The sequence below is a fragment of the Semicossyphus pulcher genome, unplaced genomic scaffold, assembly GCF_022749685.1.
Source record: "Semicossyphus pulcher isolate SPU_LCO1_2020_fin unplaced genomic scaffold, fSemPul1.0.p SCAF_12, whole genome shotgun sequence".
NCBI lineage: Eukaryota > Metazoa > Chordata > Actinopteri > Labriformes > Labridae > Semicossyphus > Semicossyphus pulcher.
Window position 1 is genome coordinate 31,820,631 of NW_027211626.1, and position 21,757 is coordinate 31,842,387.

At 40.2% G+C, this 21,757-nt stretch overlaps 1 protein-coding gene across 1 annotated transcript in view; it reads left to right on the forward strand.

Annotated features, from left to right (window-relative positions):
- The first annotated feature begins 9,698 nt into the window (after window positions 1-9,698).
- LOC138588969 (rap1 GTPase-GDP dissociation stimulator 1-B) overlaps window positions 9,699-21,757 on the forward strand; it is a 43,470-nt gene continuing 31,411 nt past the window's right edge. Inside the window, exons 1-3 of the mRNA XM_069659229.1 lie at window positions 9,699-9,872; window positions 20,161-20,265; window positions 20,410-20,532. Coding sequence (XP_069515330.1) covers window positions 9,860-9,872; window positions 20,161-20,265; window positions 20,410-20,532 — 241 coding nt within the window. The 5' untranslated portion in view covers window positions 9,699-9,859. The remainder of the gene's footprint in view (window positions 9,873-20,160; window positions 20,266-20,409; window positions 20,533-21,757) is intronic.

A 21,757-nucleotide genomic window follows, 5' to 3' on the forward strand; every position in this document is an offset into this window, starting at 1 on the left:
TGCACAGGAGCAACAACTAACTGCACAATATCTTTTAAATCCATCAACACAAGCCATGCTGGCTCATTTTCTGGGACAAGGGGACCTATCATAAATGGGAGCAACCTCAGTAGGCTCCAGTTTTCATGAGCGTTGCCACCAATTGTTTTCCAACCCAAGAAACTCTGTGGTACAACATGTGGCTTGTTTGTTTTGTCTGACCATTTATAGGGGAAAGTCAGTATAGCTTTATTCAGTTCATCTAATGTAAATAACTTCTTTGATATCATTGATGCCAAGCAGTGGGCCAGCTCAACAGGCACAATACCCTCAAATATATCGTGAGCAAGATCAGGCGGAAAACCAGAGACAACATGAAAATGAGAAAGAGTTTTGGTAAAAATGCACTCTCCCTTAACTCCAAAGCAATGTGTATCCTTCTCACAAGATGATTTTACATGATCTGCATGGCCCTCTCTAGTTCTAAGGCTGAAAGCACCAGAAGCAACAGAGTGATTCCTGAAATCACAACTCCTTGCTGTGCAAAAGCAACAGACGTAATCACCAGAAAAACTTTCTATGAACCCTGCAATACCATGCGCTCCCAAGTTGTCAGCTACAATACTCAGTACTGTACCTTTAAGAGACTTGCCTAATAAAGGCACATACAAACCAAGGTCCTCAAGAATTTTAAGATCTTGAAGAAGGGGTTCCAAGACTGTTTTATAACCATATGTTTTTACATCACCACTTTTGCAAAGCACTGCAAGATAAATAGATGATAAAGATGAGTGGGAGCCTGGTGGCAGGTTACCTAGTATCCAGTAAACACCACAAAGCTTGTGTTTTTTCCGAGAGGTGCCTAGGGGATTGCAGGTCTCAAAATCATCCACATACAGACGCAGTGATATCCGTAACTCCTCTGCATTTAGGAAGCCGTTTTCCTTATAATGCAAACCATCTTCGGGGGACCTGAATTCAAGAGTTGGGTCAAGTTCAATGTCCTGCCGTCCTCTATGATTTTCAATAATCTTATCAAGAATGGCCTTATTATTTAAAATTTGCTGCAAGGATTTCAACAGTGGAACATACTGAAAGGTGTGTTTCTTTTTATGATCAAGTATGTAAGTAACTGGTTCCACAACACAGAATTTTTCCTTATAAAATTGTTTACGTTGATATGAAGTACTAAGAGGGCCGCCTTTTTCAATTGCTTTTGGAACAGGGTTAGATGAGCATACTGCTGTGGTGATTTCTGTAACTACAGAGTCATCAACTTGTAGGTTGTGATGCTTAAGGATATCAGTCACAACACCTCTAGATAGCGTGACTGATGCTGTGTTTATCAAGTAGTAAAGTTCTTGTAAAAAATCATCAATTGCTGTACCTGGCACGTGGACTAAATATTCCAACTTTAGTAAGGCTGCTGCAAGCTGCTGCTCAATTGCACTTGGAAGTGTGTTGTGTTGATCTTGTGAAGAATCAGAAACTTCCTCTAACATACACTCCTCGTCCTGGCTATCAGCAAACAAATCATCTAATGGTGGAGATGCTATTGTAGTTGTTTTTGCAATACCTGGTAAAAAATCAGCTAATGTGTGAGGTGTGTGTCGGCGACTCTTATGAGACTTAAAGGTTCCATAAATACTGGTTTGAAAACTACAGCCAACAAACACGCAACAGACATTTTCATTTCTCTTCAGATGTGTGTTGATATGAACAAAAAACTCCCTTTCATTAGCTAAGTTTTTGCATGCACATAAGTGACAGCTGAAAATAGACAACTCTTGGAGTGTCTGATTATCTTGTGTGGAATGCACTCTACTTAGATGTATGATTAAAGCATTCCATGTCTTAAATGTACAGGGACATTTAGAATACGTACATGGATAACTTATGGTGCGTCCAAAATGTGGGTGTTTGAGTTTATAATGGTGAAGTAATTCAGACCTACTTTGCACAGCGACTGAACACCCTTTACACTGCCACATTCACTAAAGAAAGAGAGAAACAAATGGAAGTTCAGCTCACCCACACACATCCGACAGAAATAGAGCAAATCTTTACCATAATTTAAAATGCATAATCTTGCCAGTTTATTAGGGCTCCCTTTTAATCCTAAACCAATGAAGTCTAATCCAGAAATCTATAAATCTTACCATCATCAAAGTTATAGTAATATAGTTTATTTTATACATTATATATTATACTTTATTTTGTGTTATACTGTGAGACTATTATTAGAAAAACCTCTCCAAAATAGTTTCAACAAAAAATGAACATTAGAACCTTAAAGACAGTAGGATTTACAGCAATTGTCTTTACTCACAATATTTTTGAAAATAATATTAATATCATCATCATCATGCTGAGAAATCCATTCATTCTTGTTTAAACACATCCAGTAAACCAACAAAAGCAATTGAATAGTAATACTCACCACTACTACAGAGCCTTTGACACAGCACCCAGAGACGCCTTGGCTGGAGGATATCTACACAGTAAAAATAAATAAATGTTAAAAAAAAGTCAAGTAGGATCACTGTGGGTGTGTAGACTACATCAACTCAAGGCAGGTCATAACAATTATAAAAGAGCTATAGTTGATAATAAACTAAAGCCTAGCAACATGGACAGCTGAGAATATTGTCAGGTATTGGTATTGCCCTCCTTATAAAAAAAATAAATCACAGGACATGTCTGCTCTGATTATACAGATACTGAGAGTAGCATGTTGCTGCGGGAGAAGCAGGTCCATGGAGCTTGCGCAGTGGACGTGCACGAAAGAACAAGCGTGCCGTACCGAAAGCTCTCGCTCCCGAACGGGAGGATTAAAAAGAGGAATGAATACTCAAAAATCAAGTGCGTTTCATTTAAATAAGTTGTAGGCTTCCCAAATCATTAAACACATACATTTATGAAAAGTCACGGACTGCAGTGCAGTAGTTTTAATGTAAACCAGTTATTGTAAAAAAAATTCTTTTTTAAAAAGACCGTCCTGGCCGTTCGCAGTCAATCATTACTCTCCCTTTCTCAGTGCAGAAATTTATTTTCCGACATTCTGATCTGCATTGCACCGTGCTGCTGTAATAAATTAGCATGAGGCAAACATGCATGACCACTATCAGCAACTGGGCTGAATTTCTGGTGCACATAGATGTTAACATTACTTTTTTCCCCCCCAAAAGGGTTCATTTGAACAGACCATAGTCACCTCCATAGTGGCAGCAGCTGAACATGACGTTAAAGTACACCGCTGGAGCTCAGCATGGCAGAATTAATATTAAGATACCTACTTTAATATCGCCTAGTCGGTTTTCCTCCATCTAGTTGCCGCAGCCATGTTTCGCCAAAGCCAATGTCAGTTACCAATCCCCCACACTCGTTAACTTGTTAAATACCTCCGAGTGCCAATTTGAAAAGAGAATAGACCTATGCTAGATGAATTTCCCAACACATTACGTTAGCAGACATAAAAACTAATGCAAAGATATTTAAGGATGGCACCCATGACCGCTACCATTAGCATAACCAGTGAATGAGCGAAAACGTTAGCATAAAGACTGACTCGGTTTTACTTGACATTACCGGCAAATAAAAAGCTAAACCTTTTAAAACCTTGATTATAAACACTCAACTTCTATCTCTGGCTCATATTTGATAAGTTTTTTATTACCTGTATTGTGTCCAGAGCAGCCCAAATCCACAGAAAATATCACAGCGAGGGAGAAAATGGCAGAGCCTGCAGGTCTTCAGCAACCGTTTTCTGTCCTGGAGCCCGCCCCCCGCCTCTAGGAGGCTTTTCAACTTTTCAACTTCCGGCTGATAAAACATAACCTTTTTCTATCTTCTTCAAATGACGGAGACATGCAGGTTTAAAATTCCTCAGTTTTTAAATACTTTTTAAAGATTTAATCATGTTTTGGAGAGAAATATAAATTAATTATGTAGCATATACAAAATGCATACTTGTAAATTGAACAACCCTCCTTCTTCCATTTTTTCAGTGTATATTAAGCCTTAAATTATGGGGTGGGCTCACTTGATTAACAGGGGGACCCTGCTGGCTGTCTGCTAGACGTCACAGACACACAGACACTGAACTTAACAACCTGTTTGTGTTGTTGGAGCCATTAGAGGACAAATAATCTGTCTCTCTGTGGGATTTTTTTTACAGCTGTTTATTCAACATTTGTTGAATTGTTGTGTTTATACACTTTCATTTCAGCTTTCAGCATTTCCACACATTGTCACACTGAACCAGGGAATAGGAGCCAAAATGCAAGACTCCACAGAAAAAATACTCAAAGTCTGTTTAATCAAAAAGCAGGCAAAGGTATCCAAAAACGATAGGCAAGAGGCTAGGTCAAAATATTTGAAAATTGGGGACCCCGATCCAACACCACATCCCTGGGGAAACCATGGATACGAAACACATCATGCAACATGACCTCGGCCATTTCCTTTGCAGAGGGAAGCTTAGCAAGGGGGATAAAGTGAACCATTTTCGAAAATCTATCCCCCAGTGGTGTTACCTTCGGAATTGGGGAGTCCAGAAACGAAGTCCACTGAGATGTCGAACCAGGGTCTTCGTGGCACAGGGAGAGGGTGGAGGTGACCGTGGGGAGGCTGTTTAAAAGCCTTGTTCTGCGCACACACTGGACAGCTTGAAACATACTCAGCCAGTTCCCCCTCTATCAGAAACGTTGTTAACCACCGCTAGAGTGTTGATACCAGGGTGACAGAAGATCCGGGAAGCGTGGCCCCAATGATCACCTGGGAACGAAGCTCAGGAGGGACAAATAATTGGTTTGGGGGACACTCTGTAGGGGGTTGAGAGTTAGCATTAGCACGGATCACCTGGTTTTCTATGTCCCAGGTAAAGGCCCCAACCACACAGGAGGAAGGTAAGATGGAAGACGGTTCAACAGAGGTCTTATCTGAAGCAAATAATCTAGATAGTGCATCAGGTTTTATGTTCTTGGTGCCAGGGCGATAAGACAAGGTGAAATTGAACCTGTTGAAAAAAAGAGACCACCTAGCTTGTCAAGAGATAAGACGTTTGGCTGACCTCAGATACTCCAAGTTCTTGTTATCAGTCCAAGCGAGAAAGGGGTGAGCCGCTCCCTCCAACTAATGTCTCCACTCTTCCAACACCACCTTAATGGCTAACAACTCCCTGTTCCCAACATCGAAGTTGGGCTCTGCAGAGTAGAGCTTACGGGACAGGAAGGCGCAGGGGTGCAGCTTTCCATCAGATGGAAGTTTTTGGACGGCTCCCACGCCGGCGTCAGAGGCATCCACTTCCACCACGAAGTGGAGGTCAGGATCAGGTAACATGAGAATGGGTGCAGAGGTGAAGCAGCATTTTAACTTCTTGAACGCAGCATCAGCCTGAGGTGTCCAACAGAAGATACTATGGGGAGACGTTAACGCATGGAGAGAAGAGGCAACAGAGCTTAAGTTCCTTATAAACTTTCTATAAAAATTAGCAAACCCCAAAAGTCTCTGCACCGCCTTGCGGGAGGACGGAACAGGCCAATTAGCCACAGCACTGACCTTTTCCGGAGCCATCTTTAACTCCCCTTCTGCCAGCACAAAACCCAGGAAAGACATAGACCGTTGATGATGTTGATGAAATTCACACTTCTCCGCCTAAATGAACAGCTGGTGTTCCAGTAGTCGTCGCAGAACCTGACGGACATGCTGCACACGGGACTGTTCATTGGGAGAAAAAAATCAGGATATCGTCCAGATATACAAAAACAAACTTATTGAGCATATCCCGGAAAACATCGTTAACAAGGTTCTGGAAAACGGCAGGGGTATTAGTAAGACCAAATGGCATCACTAAATATCCATAGTGTCCAGTAGAGGTGTTAAAAGCAGTCCTCCATTCTTCCCCCTCCCTAATCCTCAGTAAATGATAGGCATTTAGAAGAAACGTTAGCTCCATTCAGCGGTTCAAAGGCAGACGAGATAAGAGGGTTGAGTCCACGATAGTCGATGCAGGGCCTCAGTGTTTTGTCCTTCTTCTCCACAAAGAAAAATCCTGCACCGGCTGGAGATGAGGAGGGACGGATGATTCCAGCTGCCAGAGCTTCCTCCACATATTCAGTCATGGCCTCCATTTCAGGACCTGATAGAGAGTGAAGACGCTCCCTAGGGGGAGAGGTACCTGGAAGCAGTTCAATGGCACAATCATAAGGCCTATGGGGAGGAAGAGACTTGGCCTTAGACTTGCTAGATACAGGTTTCAGATCATGATAACAGGATGGAACAAGAGACAAATCAGGATAGTCAGAATCAGGCTGGTCATCAATAATAGAGAACTTAATACCCTTAGCGTAACACATGTTAGGAAAAGCAGCTCTTGCAGTTAGCCCCCCAAGCTAAACTTTGTCCTGTGGACCAGTCAATGTGGGGATTATGCAGCTTTAACCAAGGGTGACCCAATATTAACTGGTGATGAGGGACATTAAAAACATGGAAACTAATCCTTTCTGTATAAGAGTCAGGAAAAGAGCTCTGCTGGCAAGGAGGAGAAACACGATCTCTGGTGCTCCCGCTTTCTCTCTCCCTCAAACGTTTATAAATTTTAATAGCAAGGGCAATTAAGAGGTCCTTAAGAGTCGGGAGAGTAGGAAGAGGAAAAGGACTCCGCCTTGCTGGTCATCACCGACATCTTCTGAATCATATGAACCAGTGAGGTGAGTTGATGCCAAAACTGACCATCAGCGACTCTTGACGGTCCGCTAACTCTTTCATGTGCTGTCGGAGTCCATTGGTCAAAACTGGTCAAAATACACTAAGACTACACTAGGAAATTGCTGGAACGCTGACATGAAGACGAACTGGCACAGAAGGGAGGAAACACTGAGACTAAAAACTCCAGGGGAGTGCAGACAATGAGACACAGGTGGAGCACATTAGGGTAATTAAGGAGGCCGGAGACACAGAAGGGCAGGGAGACAATGGACCTGAAACAGAGACGGGGTGAGTATCAAAATAAAACAGGAAGTACTGTAGTAAACATGAGGGAAGAAAATAAAGTAACTAATAAAATAGGAGACGTAACACACTTTTTCTGCAAGGAAATGCAATTTTTTCCAGTTTATGTTTCTCCGGGCAACAGGGGTCATAATTTGACGCCAAGTTGGCTAAAGGTTATTTAAGTTCATGTCCTGCCAGCACAGCTGTGGCTAATGGGCAGAGGCCTAATGTTTTTTGACTGTGTCTTGGTTTGTTGGTTTGTCTACGTTGGACAGATTATTTGTTTTTGGTTTTGGAACATATGTTAACCGACTGTTTAATGGGTAATAAACGTAACGTAATGTAAAAGTTTTTTCGTGGAAGCTGAATTTCCTTCATCATGACAACACGTCAACTGTTCAGACCTATTAGCGACCAGTAGCAGCTAAAGTGTGGGGCTTAGTCACTACACAGGATATGAGCTCCCATTGTAAACTGGACATGGAAATCACAATAACCACCTCAAACATGGAGTACTCAAGCGTCCTGAATAATATGGTAGCATTAATATGCATGGAAACACCCAATGTCATCCAAAGTCAGCCAAGTAGCACAATTTGATTCAGTTACCTGCATCAGCAATGCCTCGGAGGTGTTGAAAGCCATCTGAACTTCCACAGTGTTGGATTTGATAAGCTTCTCCAGATCAGTGAACTTGGCCAGGCAGAGGTAGGAGATTTCAAAGAGAAGAGCGGTCTTCTCTGCAGTCGACACAAGCTCCTGGAGGAACTGGAGCCCATCCAGGTCGGTGGTCTCGCCACAGGTTGCCACTGCAGCTGAAATTAAATTGAATTGAATTTTGATTTGCTGCATTTCAATAGCACTTATCTTGTACTACTTTGAGCTCTTCATACTGGATTGATTGCGTATATTTGGCCCAAGCTCAGTGCCCCAAAACCTGTTGAGTTAAACAGGACCACACTTTTTAACTTTCCTTGCGAAGACAGGAATTAATGACAAACTGCATGTCCTAATGAAAGGCAGCTACTGCGACCCATGTCTCTATTGGTACAGAGGCATAACTGTAATTTTGTTGGCTAATGCTAACTAAACAAATGCTGTTGGCGGGTGGGTGACAACCTCAGTCTTTACTAGAAAGATGTCGTTCGTACCACCTCCTGTCCATCGATTTCAATGACAATTTGTGTCCAGTCTTAAAACTCTTTCAACAAGGTGTCCAGCTTTGTGATGATTGAATAAAAAGTTCCAAGCTGGGTCATTGCTTGGCCCCCAACATAAACATGAGTGGTCGTGGTTTGGCCCTCTGTTGCCTAGATCCAGGTCAAAATTTAGAAATCCTTCTTCGGTCTACCAAGGAGGTTATGTTTCACCCCTGTCTTTCTGTCACATTGTCATTACATTTGGCACGAGGGATCGTGTAAGTAACGGCAAAATGGGTGTTTGTTCAGCCTTGGCAGAGTTTGCAGAGTACTTTTTCCTACCTCATTATTGGAACACAATAGAGAGCGATTGTGTGAGACATGGTTGATTTCAAGAGTTGTCTGTTCTACTCTGTGATCTGTAAGCAAACAACAAGACATAGACTTTAAAAACTGAGGTTTTCATGGGTAGCCTATAGTAAACAGGTAAATATACCTGTCCAACAATGTATATATAGACAGGACAGAATTGCAATAGTTGAGCCGGGAAGAAACAAAAGCATGGATAAGCATCTTTAACTCGGCTTTTGAGACAGTTTGGTAATGTTTCTTGAATGGAAGAAACATGAACGGGTTAATGACCTAATGTGTTGTTCAAAGAGCATCAGCAGACAGAGGTGCTGGGAGTTCCCTGAACTGCCATCTCATACACACAAAAAGGATGTTTGGATATAATGCAAGACGGGTTGTCCTTAACTAAACACATATGTTAAAGAATTACACAAATTGTGTTGTTATTTATACATGATGTGTTTCAACACACCCGTAACTCACCTGCAACTCGGCATACTGTATTTTTTAAATACTGTATGTGTACATTGTATTAGCTCTTTTCTCAAACTACTGACTGAACATTTCTTTACTTGATCCTAGTACTGTTGTTGGTGACACTTGAATTTAAACTTACACTACTGTTGCACTTGGTGTAAGTCACTCTGGATTAGAGTGTCTGCTAAATGCCTAAAATTTTAATTTCGATACATCCTTTTTATATGAAGAACGTATGTAAACTGACAGCCACCAGCATTCAACTGTCTCAGGCTTCAAGCCGAAAGACGTGCAAGGCCAATGACAGCGGGGAGGTCTTGTACACATGTCCTTTAAACATCATGTTTTCAAAACTGTATTGTCTGAAGACATCCACATAGAGGACCTGGTTTCAGACAATTTGTGTGTGTGTGTGTGTGTGTGTGTGTGTGTTTGTGTATGTGTGTTCATAAGTTTATATGTGAGGGATAGACTTTCTACTGTAAAGTATAACACATTCTTTCAGCATGCACACGCACACACATATTGCTCCCCAACACACGCACAGACACAAACATACATACACACACACAGACACCTCTTTAACTCCCCTCCTCTGTGTGTGCGTATACGTGCGTATGTGTGTGTGTGCGTATATGTGCATGTGTGTGTACACGTGTCAATAGAGAGAGAACAAGTGAGCAGAGGAAGAACGCATGCGCAGTGTCAGAGATGGGGGGGGGGGGAGTAGCATAATGGGATTGGGGGAGTGAGGGAGGAGCAGAGAGAAACAGAGCTGAGCTTCAGCTCATCCTAAGAAGGGAGGTTAGCTCCTCTGCTAGCCACACACACACAAACACACACATACATACATGCAGAGCTAACAGAGCTAGCTAACAGTGCTAACAGAGAGGAAGCAGAGAAGCTGCAGACGAGCAGCCATGACAGAGACCGGTGAGTGAATACATATCTAACATCCTCTGTGTCTGTGTGTGTGTGTGTGTGTGTGTGTGTAGGCAGACAGGCAGACAGGCAGAAAGGCAGATAGGCAGGCAGACAGGCAGACAGGAAGGCATAAAGGCCGGCAGACAGACAGGCAGGCAGAAAGGCAGACAGGCAGGCACGCAAGCTGGCAGACAGACAGACAGACAGGCAGGCAGGCAGGCAGGCAGGCAGACAGACAGACAGACAGACAGGCAGGCAGACAGTCAGGCAGACAGACAGACAGACAGGCAGGCAGACAATTAGAAAGACAGACAGGTAGATAGATAGACAGACAGACAGACAGGTAGATAGACAGACAGGTAGATAGATATCCGTTTTGTAACAGGATGCTGGCAGTGACTGAGGTAATTCACTTTTTTTACATTAATTATTTTCTTTCATGTTTCTGATTATTAGAGGATCAATATAGTTTTTTATGTTTACTGACTAAATAATGAAATGTTTAAGAGAATATTTTTGACACTGAGTGAAATATTTAAAGGATACAATATAGTATATTATATAACTTACAAGCTCGACCAACTTTAAATCACTGCTGCTGTTATCTGAGCCACACTACAGTTTACTGATCCCACTGATCTGAAGCTAATGATCACATGATCAGAATTCACACACTCACACACACACACACACAAACACACACACACACACACACACACACACAAACACACACACACTTATCGTCTGACGTCGCAGGTCTGCTGACAGCAGCTTTCACTCTGAGCTATTTTCATTCAGCTTACAACAGATTATCAGAGGTGATCACCATCTGCAGGTCTGTGTGTGTGTGTTGATCAGAGGTACTGCATTGTACTGTATATGTGTGCATTAATTTCATGACAACAGTAAGTAATAAGTTGTGGTTGTGTGTATTATTATCATAATTATTATTAATAATAATAACAATAAGTTTAGCTAAAGGTATGATGCAAAGGTGCAGAGATAAATATGGCCGTGAATCAGGTTGTTATGTACTAGAGGTAGATGGTTGTAGTTACAGTATTTACAGAGAATGTAGTGATAATATATACATGATAAGAGGGTAAGTTAAGCGATGACAATAAATATAAATACATGGATTGATATGCGGCCATTTACAAATGAGTATTACGATGTAACTTTACTTGGGGGGGGGGGGGGGACACAAGTCAAGGAAGTAATGTGGACCTCGTGTGAAGTGATCATGTAGTAATGATGAACTGTAACGATTTAACATAAAGATTTAGATATAATATTTAGAATGTTTTATATAAATGTGCTTGATAAAACTAAATATTTAGCTAATATGCAAATGTACCCTACCGGGTTAGCGGAAGGACACCAAAATAAAAGCTCTAGCTCAACCCGTCTCGAACCAACAATGACTGAAGCCTGTGTGACTCTGTGCGCTCCTCAATCTGTTGCCAGCTAATTAGCCCAACACATTGAAAGGGCCGTTTGGCTTTAATTCAGACTTTGAGCAATGCAACAGCATCCACCACAGACAGAACTCAGTCAGTTTGTTTTCTTACTTTCACGTTTTCTAACATATTATCCGGTGTTAGCATGTAAAGCTAGCTAACGTTATCCCGGTACAGATTAGCTTTGCTGGGTTAGCCTATATATTGTGTCATTTATGTCGTATTTGTGGTGGACACTTGTTATGTTGTGAAGCATATGACAAATAAACTCAAACTTGTTCTACTGCAAATATGACACAAATAACACAATACATAGGCTAACCCATCAATGCTTATAGTGGGTTAACGTTAGCTAGCTTTACATGCTAACATTGGATAGCATGTTAGAAAATGTGTGAGTTAGAAAACAAACTTAGCGAGTTCTGTCTGTGGTGGATGCTGTTGCTTTGCTCACGTCTTAAAACTCATCTGTAAATGATGACTTAATGAACATCACTCAAAGGGAGTATTTGCTAATCGAGTTCATCAATACTGAATCATCACTTCGCACGAGGTCTACAGTACTTCTTTGGCTTGTGTCCCCCCCAGGTAAAGTGACGTCGTAATACTCATTTGTAAATGGCCGCATATCAATCAATGTATGAAGTAACTGTGAATTAACATCCCTTAATTGATGATCTATTAAGTGTAAATTAAGACATGTAGTCACAGTGGCTTCATCATTTCTTTTTTTTGTTTGTTTGTTTTTTTATTGAAAAAGAATACAAGATACTTCAAGTAACAGAATTACAATTAACATTTTTTGTTTTGTTAAATATATACATATATGCATACATACATACAGCATACCTATTCATACATATACATAGTATATACATATGAAAATTTCTAATAAAAGAGCACTCTGAATAGAGTGTGGCAGGAAATAATTAAATTCAAGTATGATGAAATGAACAATAAACCCACCCACCCCCCCACGGCTCATCCTGACCAGCACATAATATTGGTTACTTATGTATTATAAAGTACAACAACAACAGGCACACGTTCAATTGGGCAGTACCTCTAAGTTTGTGAAATAAGAAATAAAGGGTTGCCATTTGTGAAAACACTTGTCAGTACATCCTCTCAACGTGTATTTAATTTTCTCAAGTTTTAGGAAAAACATGGTGTCTTTAAGCCACCGGGAGATGAAAGGATATTTAGCAGATTTCAAATGCAGCAATAAAGAACGTCTTGCTAGCAAGGATGTGTAAGCTATAACATCCTTTGGTATAGAAGTTAGTGCAAGTGAGGCATCAGGAATCCCAAATATGGCAATCAATGGGCAAGCTTGCAGATCTACTCCAAGAACAGTGGACATAATGGTAAAGTAGCCAGTCCAAAAACCATTCAGCTCAGGGCAAAGAAAAAACATATGGCTAAGGTGACAGGGAGAGCCATGGCATTTATCACATTTGTCTTCCACTTCCGGATATATTTCAGAAAGTCTTGACTTAGAAAAATGGACCCTGTGTAGAACTTTAAATTGGATAAGTCCAAGACGAGCACAAGAGGTGGTAGATCGTATCCTACCTATAGCGTGTTCCCAGACCACTCAATTACGATTACTTTAGCCTTTATCATTACTCTGCTTCTCTCGCTTATTTATTTGTGCTGTGGACCTGCTCGACTGCAACAACTACTAACATCAGCCCTCCCCATAGTATCAATATTGTTGCTGCTAATGCTAATAGTAGACCTGTTGACTTCAACTGTTACAATTACGATTACCTCAGCCTTTATCATTACTCTGCTTCTCTCGCTAATTTATTTATTTATTTATTTTGCTAATCTTCACCCTAGTCTACCACTATTATTGGCATTGTAACCATAAGTATGTGTCTGTTGTTCATGTAACAAGGACATATGTTGTTGTTGTAACAAGAACATATGTTGCTGTTTCTCTCTTTGCCTGTCTCTGTCCTGCATCTTCTTCTATCCCATTTTCGGCCCATCCAGTCGAGTCAGACGGCTGTTCAACATGAGTCTGGTTCTGCTCGAGGTTTCTGCCTGTTAAAAGGAAGTTTTTCCTTGCCAATGTGCCGAATATTGCTAAGTGCTACTCATGGTGATTCATGTTGGGCCTCACTTTAAATAACATAACAAAGAGTCGGTCTAGACCTGCTCTTTTTGTAAAGTGTCTCGAGATAACTCTGGTTACTATTTGGCGCTATACAAATAAAATTTGATTGATTGATTGATTGAATTGTATTCCCAGTTCCCTTTCCCATGTGCTTTTAATTTTGGTATCCGACTGACTGCTTAATGCCAGAATGAAATCATATATATTCGAAATCATTCCTCTCTGATGTGGAATATATGAAAGCAAGCCCTCCCAAGGTTGCTCTGGAGGTACAGAGGGAAAATTAGGGAAACAGTTAGAAGCAAAATTACGAATTTGAAAATAGCGAAACAAATGAGTAACAGGGAGGCCATAACTAGATGACAAGTTGGCAAAACTATCAAAGACACCATCTAAATATAAATGTTTGAATTGTTTGATCCCCTTGTCATACCACACTGAAAATGTTGAGTCTGAAAGTGATGGAGGAAATAAGTGGTTGTTGTTTAAAGGACCCAAAGAAGATACAGCTACAAATTTAAAGTGTCGTCTAAATTGATACCAGATCTTAAGTGTGTTAAGAACCACTTGGTTATCAGTGTATAAAGAGAGTATAAACTGTTTTGTAGGTAGAGAAGAATAAAGTAAAGCAGGTACAGAGGATATCCTACAAGATGATAGTTCTAATTTACACCAAGAGGATCCAATAGCAAAGTTTATAAATGTGAGCAGCCCAGTAGTAAGATTGAAAACTGGGTAATGCAAGTCCCCCACCAAGTCTGCATCTCTGCAATAAAGTTTTACGAACCCTTGGTGACTTCCCAGCCCAAATAAAAGAACAAATTATCCTATCCAGTGAATCAAAAAAGTGTTGGCAGAAAAAGAGGAATTGACTGAAATAAGAAAATACATTTTGGTAAAATATTCATTTTGACAGCATTGATCCTGCCGATTAATGAAAGGGGGAGGTTACCCCACCTTTGAATATCCGATGTAATCTTTGAGATAAGGAAAGTGAAATTAGCTGATGCAAGGTTAGATATTGAACGTGTCACGTTTATACCCAGGTATTTAAACCCCAACAAGCTAAATTGAAAAGGTAAGTCTGACTGTTGGAGACAACATGCTGCAGTGTTAACGGGAAAACATTCAATTTTTTCCAGATTTAATTATTTGTAACCTGAAAAGGAACTGAAGTTCTCGAGAATACTTAAGACAGCAGGGACAGTAATTGTAGGATCAGTTACATACAATAACAAATCAACAGCATATAACGATAATTTGTATTCAATTCCATTTCGGACGATTCCTCTAAATAAGGGGGAAGATCTTAATATAATAGACAAAGGCTCAATGGCGATGGCAAAGAGCAGAGGTGATAAAGGACAGCCTTGGCGACTTCCGCGTCCCAGAACAAAATAATCAGAGTAAATATCATTAGTATGGACACTGGCTTTAGGGGATGAGTAAAGGAGGCGAATCCAAGAAATAAATGTATCACCGAATCCAAATTTCTTCAAAACTGCAAACAGGTACTCCCACTCTACCCTATCGAATGCTTTTTCAGCATCTAATGAAATTACAATCTCAGGAAGTTCAGCCGAATACTTAGAGTAAATTATATTTAAAAGTGTACGGGTATTAAAAAACAATTGACGTCCTTTTATAAAACCATTTTGGTCTTCAGATATAATAGAAGGAAGCACGCTCTCTAAACGAAATGCGATTACTTTAGCCAACACCTTCACATCAGCATTAAGCAGAGATAATGGACTATAAGAACCAGAGGAGGTTGGATCTTTATCCTTTTTAAGGAGGATAGCTATAGTGGCTTGTGTCAGAGTCAGTGGTAAAGAGCCAGATTCCAAGGATTCGTTGAACACGGATAAGAGTAATGGTGCCAATTTTCCAATCGGAAACCCGTCCGGGCCGGGGTTTTTATTAGATTGCATAGCTTTAATTGAATTTGACACTTCCTCAGGAGAGAGTGGGGAGTCCAATTGCTTGGCAGTATTAGAATCAATCACAGGATTCAAAAGATTTCGAATAAATTCATTCATTTTAGTATTGTCTGTGGGAAATTCAGATTTATATAATGAGGAGTAAAATGGTTTGAAAGTAGCATTAATTTCAAGGGGATCTGTAGTAATTATGCCATCAGTGTTTTTAATATTAGGTATCAAACGGGAAGCGGCCTGTCGCCGTAGTTGATGTGCCAGTAATCGACTTGCCTTGTCACCATGTTCATAATATGAGCCACGACTGGGTAATAACAAGCGCTCTGCCTCTTTAGTTGATATGAGATTGAATTCTGCCTGTAAATCTAAACGCTGCTTGAGCAGTTCTGGAGAAGGGTTCAGTGCACATCTTTGATCAAGGTTACCAATCGCAGATGTAAGTGCATTAAGCCTAGCATTAAGTCTTTTATTAGAAAGAGCAGAATAAGAAATAATTTGTCCTCATAAGATTTAAATGTCTCCCATAACAATGAATATGAAGTGAAGTCATTCTGATTGAAAGAAAGGAACTCATCAAAAGAATTCGAAATGAAGTCACAAAATTCTTTATCTGACAAAAGAAGAGAGTTAAATCTCCAAAGTGGTGGGCTACGTTTATAAGTAGATAATTGAATATCTAATAACAAAGGTGCAGGGTCAGATATTACGATGCCTAAATAGTCAGAGGAAACTACACATGAATTAAGAGTGCTATCTATAAAAAAATAATCAATCCTTGAATATGAATGATGCACCTGGGAGAAAAAAGATAATTTTTTAATTGAAAGGTTACGAGATCTCCATGCGTCAACAAGACCATTCTGCCTCATAAAATCAGAGAATGTTTTAGACATAGGAGATTGAGTCAGATTACGGGAATTGGACCGATCCAACATTGGGTCAAACACATAATTTAGATCCCCTCCGAAAATCAATTGGTGAGTGTTTAAGAAGGGGAGGTTGCTCAGTAATCTGTTAGCAAATTCAGCATCGTCAAAGTTCGGTGCATACACATTTACCAACAAAACCCTTTTTTGCATTAGGGTTCCAGCAACTATGAGGTATCAGCCATTCTTATCAGCGATGACATTAGTGGATGAAAACTGTACTTTTTTGCTAAGTAAAATGGCGACTCCTCTTGCTTTTGAATTAAAGTTTGAATGGAAGACTTGACTCACCCAAGGGCAGTGTAGTCTATGGTGATCCTGAATCTGAAGGTGAGACTCCTATAAAAATACTACATCAGAGTTTAAATGTTTCAAGTGTGTAAAAACCTTAGATCTCTTAACAGGATTACCCATGCCTCTGATATTCCAAGAAATAAATCTGAGAGGTGTGCCTGACCCAGCAATGCTGGGACCTATATTTCCGTTAACCATTTAAATAAAATAACCAACAAAAATACAGATAGCCATAAAGAGCCGAGGTCTCCATATAACCACAGAACAAAGGAGACAGCGGTGTTTCCCACAGTAACCAAAGGTCGTCCCCAACAATGTGAAAACGCCTCGGAGAGTAAGCAGAATAAACAGAAGTAAGAGAAAAAACTCCTACCGATTTCAAATCTGATCAACAGTATGCGTAAAATGGCAAATACAATATATTTTAAAAACTCACACCACGAAATCTTGTTTTGTCTGACAGTGAACATTCCAGCAAAACAACAAAAATAAACATCCTAACAAATTTCCATATAGATCAGATAGATGAAATACAGGCAGTACGGTAGCAAAGCATGAGAAAAATATACTAATTAACAAATATCAAGTCCTTCACAGCTCTGTGCAAAAGCTTAAAATGAGGTAGTGCAGATGCAGTAATTTTCATTGCTCTTTTAAGAACCAAAATATTGTGTATGACTTGTTAATAACTCGTAAGAGAGAAGAAAAAAAAACAATACCAGATAGCCTATAATTTTAACCAAACAAAAGTAACACTAACCTAGTTAGTGTATCAAACCGGAAAACCACTTATTAGTGCAAAGGTAGATTTGAGATTAGCGAGTCCACAAACTCTAAGCAATAAAGCAACAATAATATAGTTTTAATAATCACAAACAATAACACTGTATAGTAGCAAGCCTGAGTGCAGTGAAGAGTGAAAAAGTCGGCTGTGACCGAACAGCCAAGGTTTTGACATAATCCTTAGACTTTCTCTGCTCCAAGTCCTCACATTTATCTTCCAGCTTAGCTACGTTAGCAGTGAGGCACTCAATGGTTCTTTTCATCTGAGCGATGTCGTCTGTACACCCGGAGAGTGCATGCTCCATTTCCCCAACAGTACCTTTCAGTGTAGCCACAGTAGCATCAGTATCAGCTTTATCTTCGCCAACTGTGTTTTCACGGCTTGCAGGTCGAGCTGGATAGTTGGCAAAGCATCCCAGAGAGTCGCCTGTAATTCAAACTTGAGAGCGACAATGTCAGGGTCAGCCTGCGATGAGCCGGACACAACGGGAGTGGGCGGCTCACTCGAGGATGTCGTCGTAGCTTGCGGGCTAGGCCTCAGTAGTGTCTGAATAGTGTTGCGAGTTTTTATGCTCTTTCCAGCCATTTTAACGTAGTCCCAAGTTAATATTCCAGACAAAAAATGGAGCGGAGTAAGACAAGACTAAATATATGACCGAAAAGCGCAGATGAATTAAAATTTCAATCAATATCGGCAGGAGCCTCCAAACTCACGTCCTACTCCATTAACTGCTCAGCAGCGCCCCCCCTTCATCATTTCTTAATGGTGAGCAACAGGAATTCATGATACATCCTGCATTGATTCATGCATTAAATCATCACAAGTCATGCATTAGTTAAGCATTACTTCAGTACATAAATTGGAGTACCATAATAAATAACATATTTCTCATGCACAGTGGATGTTTGTATTATTTACATGTACAACTGATTAGGTTATTACACATGTATTGTCCCTGACACCTGATGAATTACACAACAGATATTGGAGCACAGAGAAGTTTGTCAGCAGCGGCCTGTCTGACCTTTAACTCTTTCCACTTCTGTGTAAACATGTAACACATCTATATACACACCTTTTTTATGGGAACCTCATTCAAATTTATGTCCCATTTAATCTCAGAGAAGACGAACATTTTAATCACCTGTTTCTTTTTGTCTTTTGAAGATAAATGCTGGATGTCCAAACCTTTTTCTAAATGAAAACAAACATGAAGTCCAGCTCCCAAAAAACAAACCCAACTCAACATTTTGTCTTCCTGTCTACTGGTAAAAAACCTGTAGCAAGAAACCTGGGTGTGGTATTTTACAGTGACCTTTATTTATGGGTTGTCAATCAAGTTTTTATAAATTGAGGACAACCTTAATCAAATCTCAAGAAAGTCTTTGATGCTAGATGTCAGTCTGATCCATGTGGTTCTTTGCTTTCAGGTTTAAAATAAAAACTCTCTTTACTCGTTTCCAGTTAATTTTTACTGATAACCTTTAAAGCTTTTCATTTAAACTCAAGGTAACATTGAGTTTTATGCTTTTCATTTAAACTCAAGGTAACATTGAGTTTTATGCTCCCCTATGAGTCAGCTGTCAGCCTCAGATGCTCATTCAGGACTCTGTCGCCTTTCCCTGAGTCCTGCATCAGGACCAGTGGTGGATAAAGTACCTGAAAGTCATACCTGAGTAAGAGTACAGATATCAAACCAGGAAATGACTTTGGTGTATATAAAACTCAGCTGTTCTAATATGACTTGAGAAAAAGTCTATGTATCTGACCTTTTTGGTACCTAAGTATCAAAAGTATTTTTGTCATATTAATTGTACTTAAGTATTCAAAGTAAAAAGTACAAATACATGATGTCTTTTAAAATTTTTAAATTTATCATCCTGTATGACGCTGAATGTTGGGACTACTTCCAGTAAGATGCTGAATGTTGGGACTACTTCCTGTATGATGCTGAATGTTGGGACTACTTCCAGTAAGATGCTGAATGTTGGGACTACTTCCTGTATGATGCTGAATGTTGGGACTACTTCCTGTATGATGCTGAATGTTGATGCTACTTCCAGTAAGATGCTGAATGTTGAGACTACTTCCTGTATGATGCTAAATGTTGATGCTACTTCCTGTAAGATGCTGAATGTTGGGACTACTTCCTGTATGATGCTAAATGTTGATGCTACTTCCAGTAAGATGCTGAATATTGGGACTACTTCCTGTATGACGCTGAATGTTGGGACTACTTCCTGTGTGACACTGAATGTTGGGACTACTTCCAGTAAGATGCTGAATGTTGGGACTACTTCCTGTATGATGCTGAATGGTGGGACCACTTCCTGTATGATGCTGAATGATGGGACTACTTCCTGTATGATGCTGAATGTTGGGACCACTTCCTGTATGATGCTGAATGGTGGGACCACTTCCTGTATGATGCTGAATGGAGGGACTACTTCCTGATTCAATATAGAGATTTCATCGTGTGATTAAAGAGTTAATATACCATGATGACCTCTTCAAAGACCCGGGTTAGGGTTAGATGAGGTCCCTCTTCTGATCAGGATGTTAATTAATCATTAATTTCCTCATTTTAAGGTTTTCAGGAAACGTTTCACTCATACTAACTCACACTGCTCACTGCTTCACACCTGCCTCCTGTTTGTTGATTCAACAAAGATTCATCCCCCCTCAAGTGTTTATTATTACGGAATATGACACTGCAGAATATAACTATAACTGTGTGTGTGTGTGTGTGTGCGCATGCATGTATGTTGCAGGCACCCTGAGTGATGCTCTACAGGCTCTCAGTGTGAGCACAGAGCTGATAGAAGAGGAGCTGAAGCCTCACTTGGACACAGTGCTGGCTGCTCTGCTGGAGAAGAGTAAGTCATGTGACACTCTGATTTCTAGAAGGTACTTCCATAGTTTTGATTGTGAATGTCTTTATGTATGTGTGTATTTACATGGTCTTGTATATGAACAGAGTTTTTTCTTTACATGTGATCAGGTGTGTTTGATGTCCACAGAGAAAGATGCTGCTGTGGAGATTTCCAGAAGTGGGATTCTTCCGACACTGGCTCAGGCGTTACAGAGGAGAAGCAGCCTGAGCTGCCAGGTGGCTCTGGTTGTGGCAGAGATGGCTCGAGAAGGTTCTATTTTTTTATTGATTGTGCATTCATCAAGAAAGGCTTCATGGAGATAAAACATCTCTTCTAAGTCCTCAGTTTGAGGTTCATGGTGTCAATCAGGCTGAATTATAAACAAATGATGAAAAAATTGATGTTTTCTGAAAAATTAACAGCAAAGTAGAAGTTTTCACTGCAGTCAATCTGCAACCATATTCAGAGTTTGACTTCACTCAGTTTGAGCTTCATACACTACACTGGTTTCAGGTTCTGTTTTAAATAAAATGGTATAGGACCCAGGTGCAGACAATGCTATTTATTTAACAAAAAGGCAAAACAAAAGTCATACTGAGTTAGGGAGTCCAGGGGTCCGTTTCACAAAGCAGGTTCAACAAACTCTGAGTCTAACCCTGAACTCTGAGTTGATCTACTCTGAGATAGGAAACTCTGAGTTTTCGGTTCCAGAACAGCTGATCAGAGTTAGTTCAATCAACTCTGAGTAGGTTCACCCGGAGTTAAGTGCGTGCACGCTGACTGTAAAAAGCCAGCATTAATGGAGCCCCGACACCACGATTCACCATGGCAACGGTACACAAAAAGAGGTCCTCCTACGTCACACCAGTGGAGCTCGAAATCCTCACACGGACGTTCAGCGAATACGAGCATGTTTTTAGAAAAATAAAGTAACACGGCTGCAGCTGCAAAAGAGAGAGAAGCGGCGTGGGAAGAAACTGCTGCTCAAGTTAATGCGCTAGTTTAAACTGGTCTATTTATTTAATACTTAAACACGACCGGAAGCTAAAATTTATATTAATTTAGGAGCAATGCAGCGGGAGAAAAAAACATACATGGAAGCACTTCAATCATATTTTAAATATTAAACTAATGAAATATAATTCAGTGGCTGTTTTAATGTGGATTAGCTTTATCCCTAACATGATGCTGACTTTGCATACATTATAATTTATGTTGATTAAACTGAATGTGTTAGTTTAAATAAATAAAAAAATTCCAATAAATTAAGGTGTCTTATTTGAGTGCTCTCGGCAGTGGTGTTGGAAAATCTAAAAATGATGACTTTGACACAGATTTGACTTTTGCAAAGGGATCAGAGCAGCACAGAGACGCAACGTTTCTTCTTTTAATTCAGTAACCGCTTAAACACACGCGTGAGACGGGCTGAATGAATGAGGAAGTCGAATTGATAGAATATAACAGAATATAAGAGAATATAAAACCGAATCGGAGC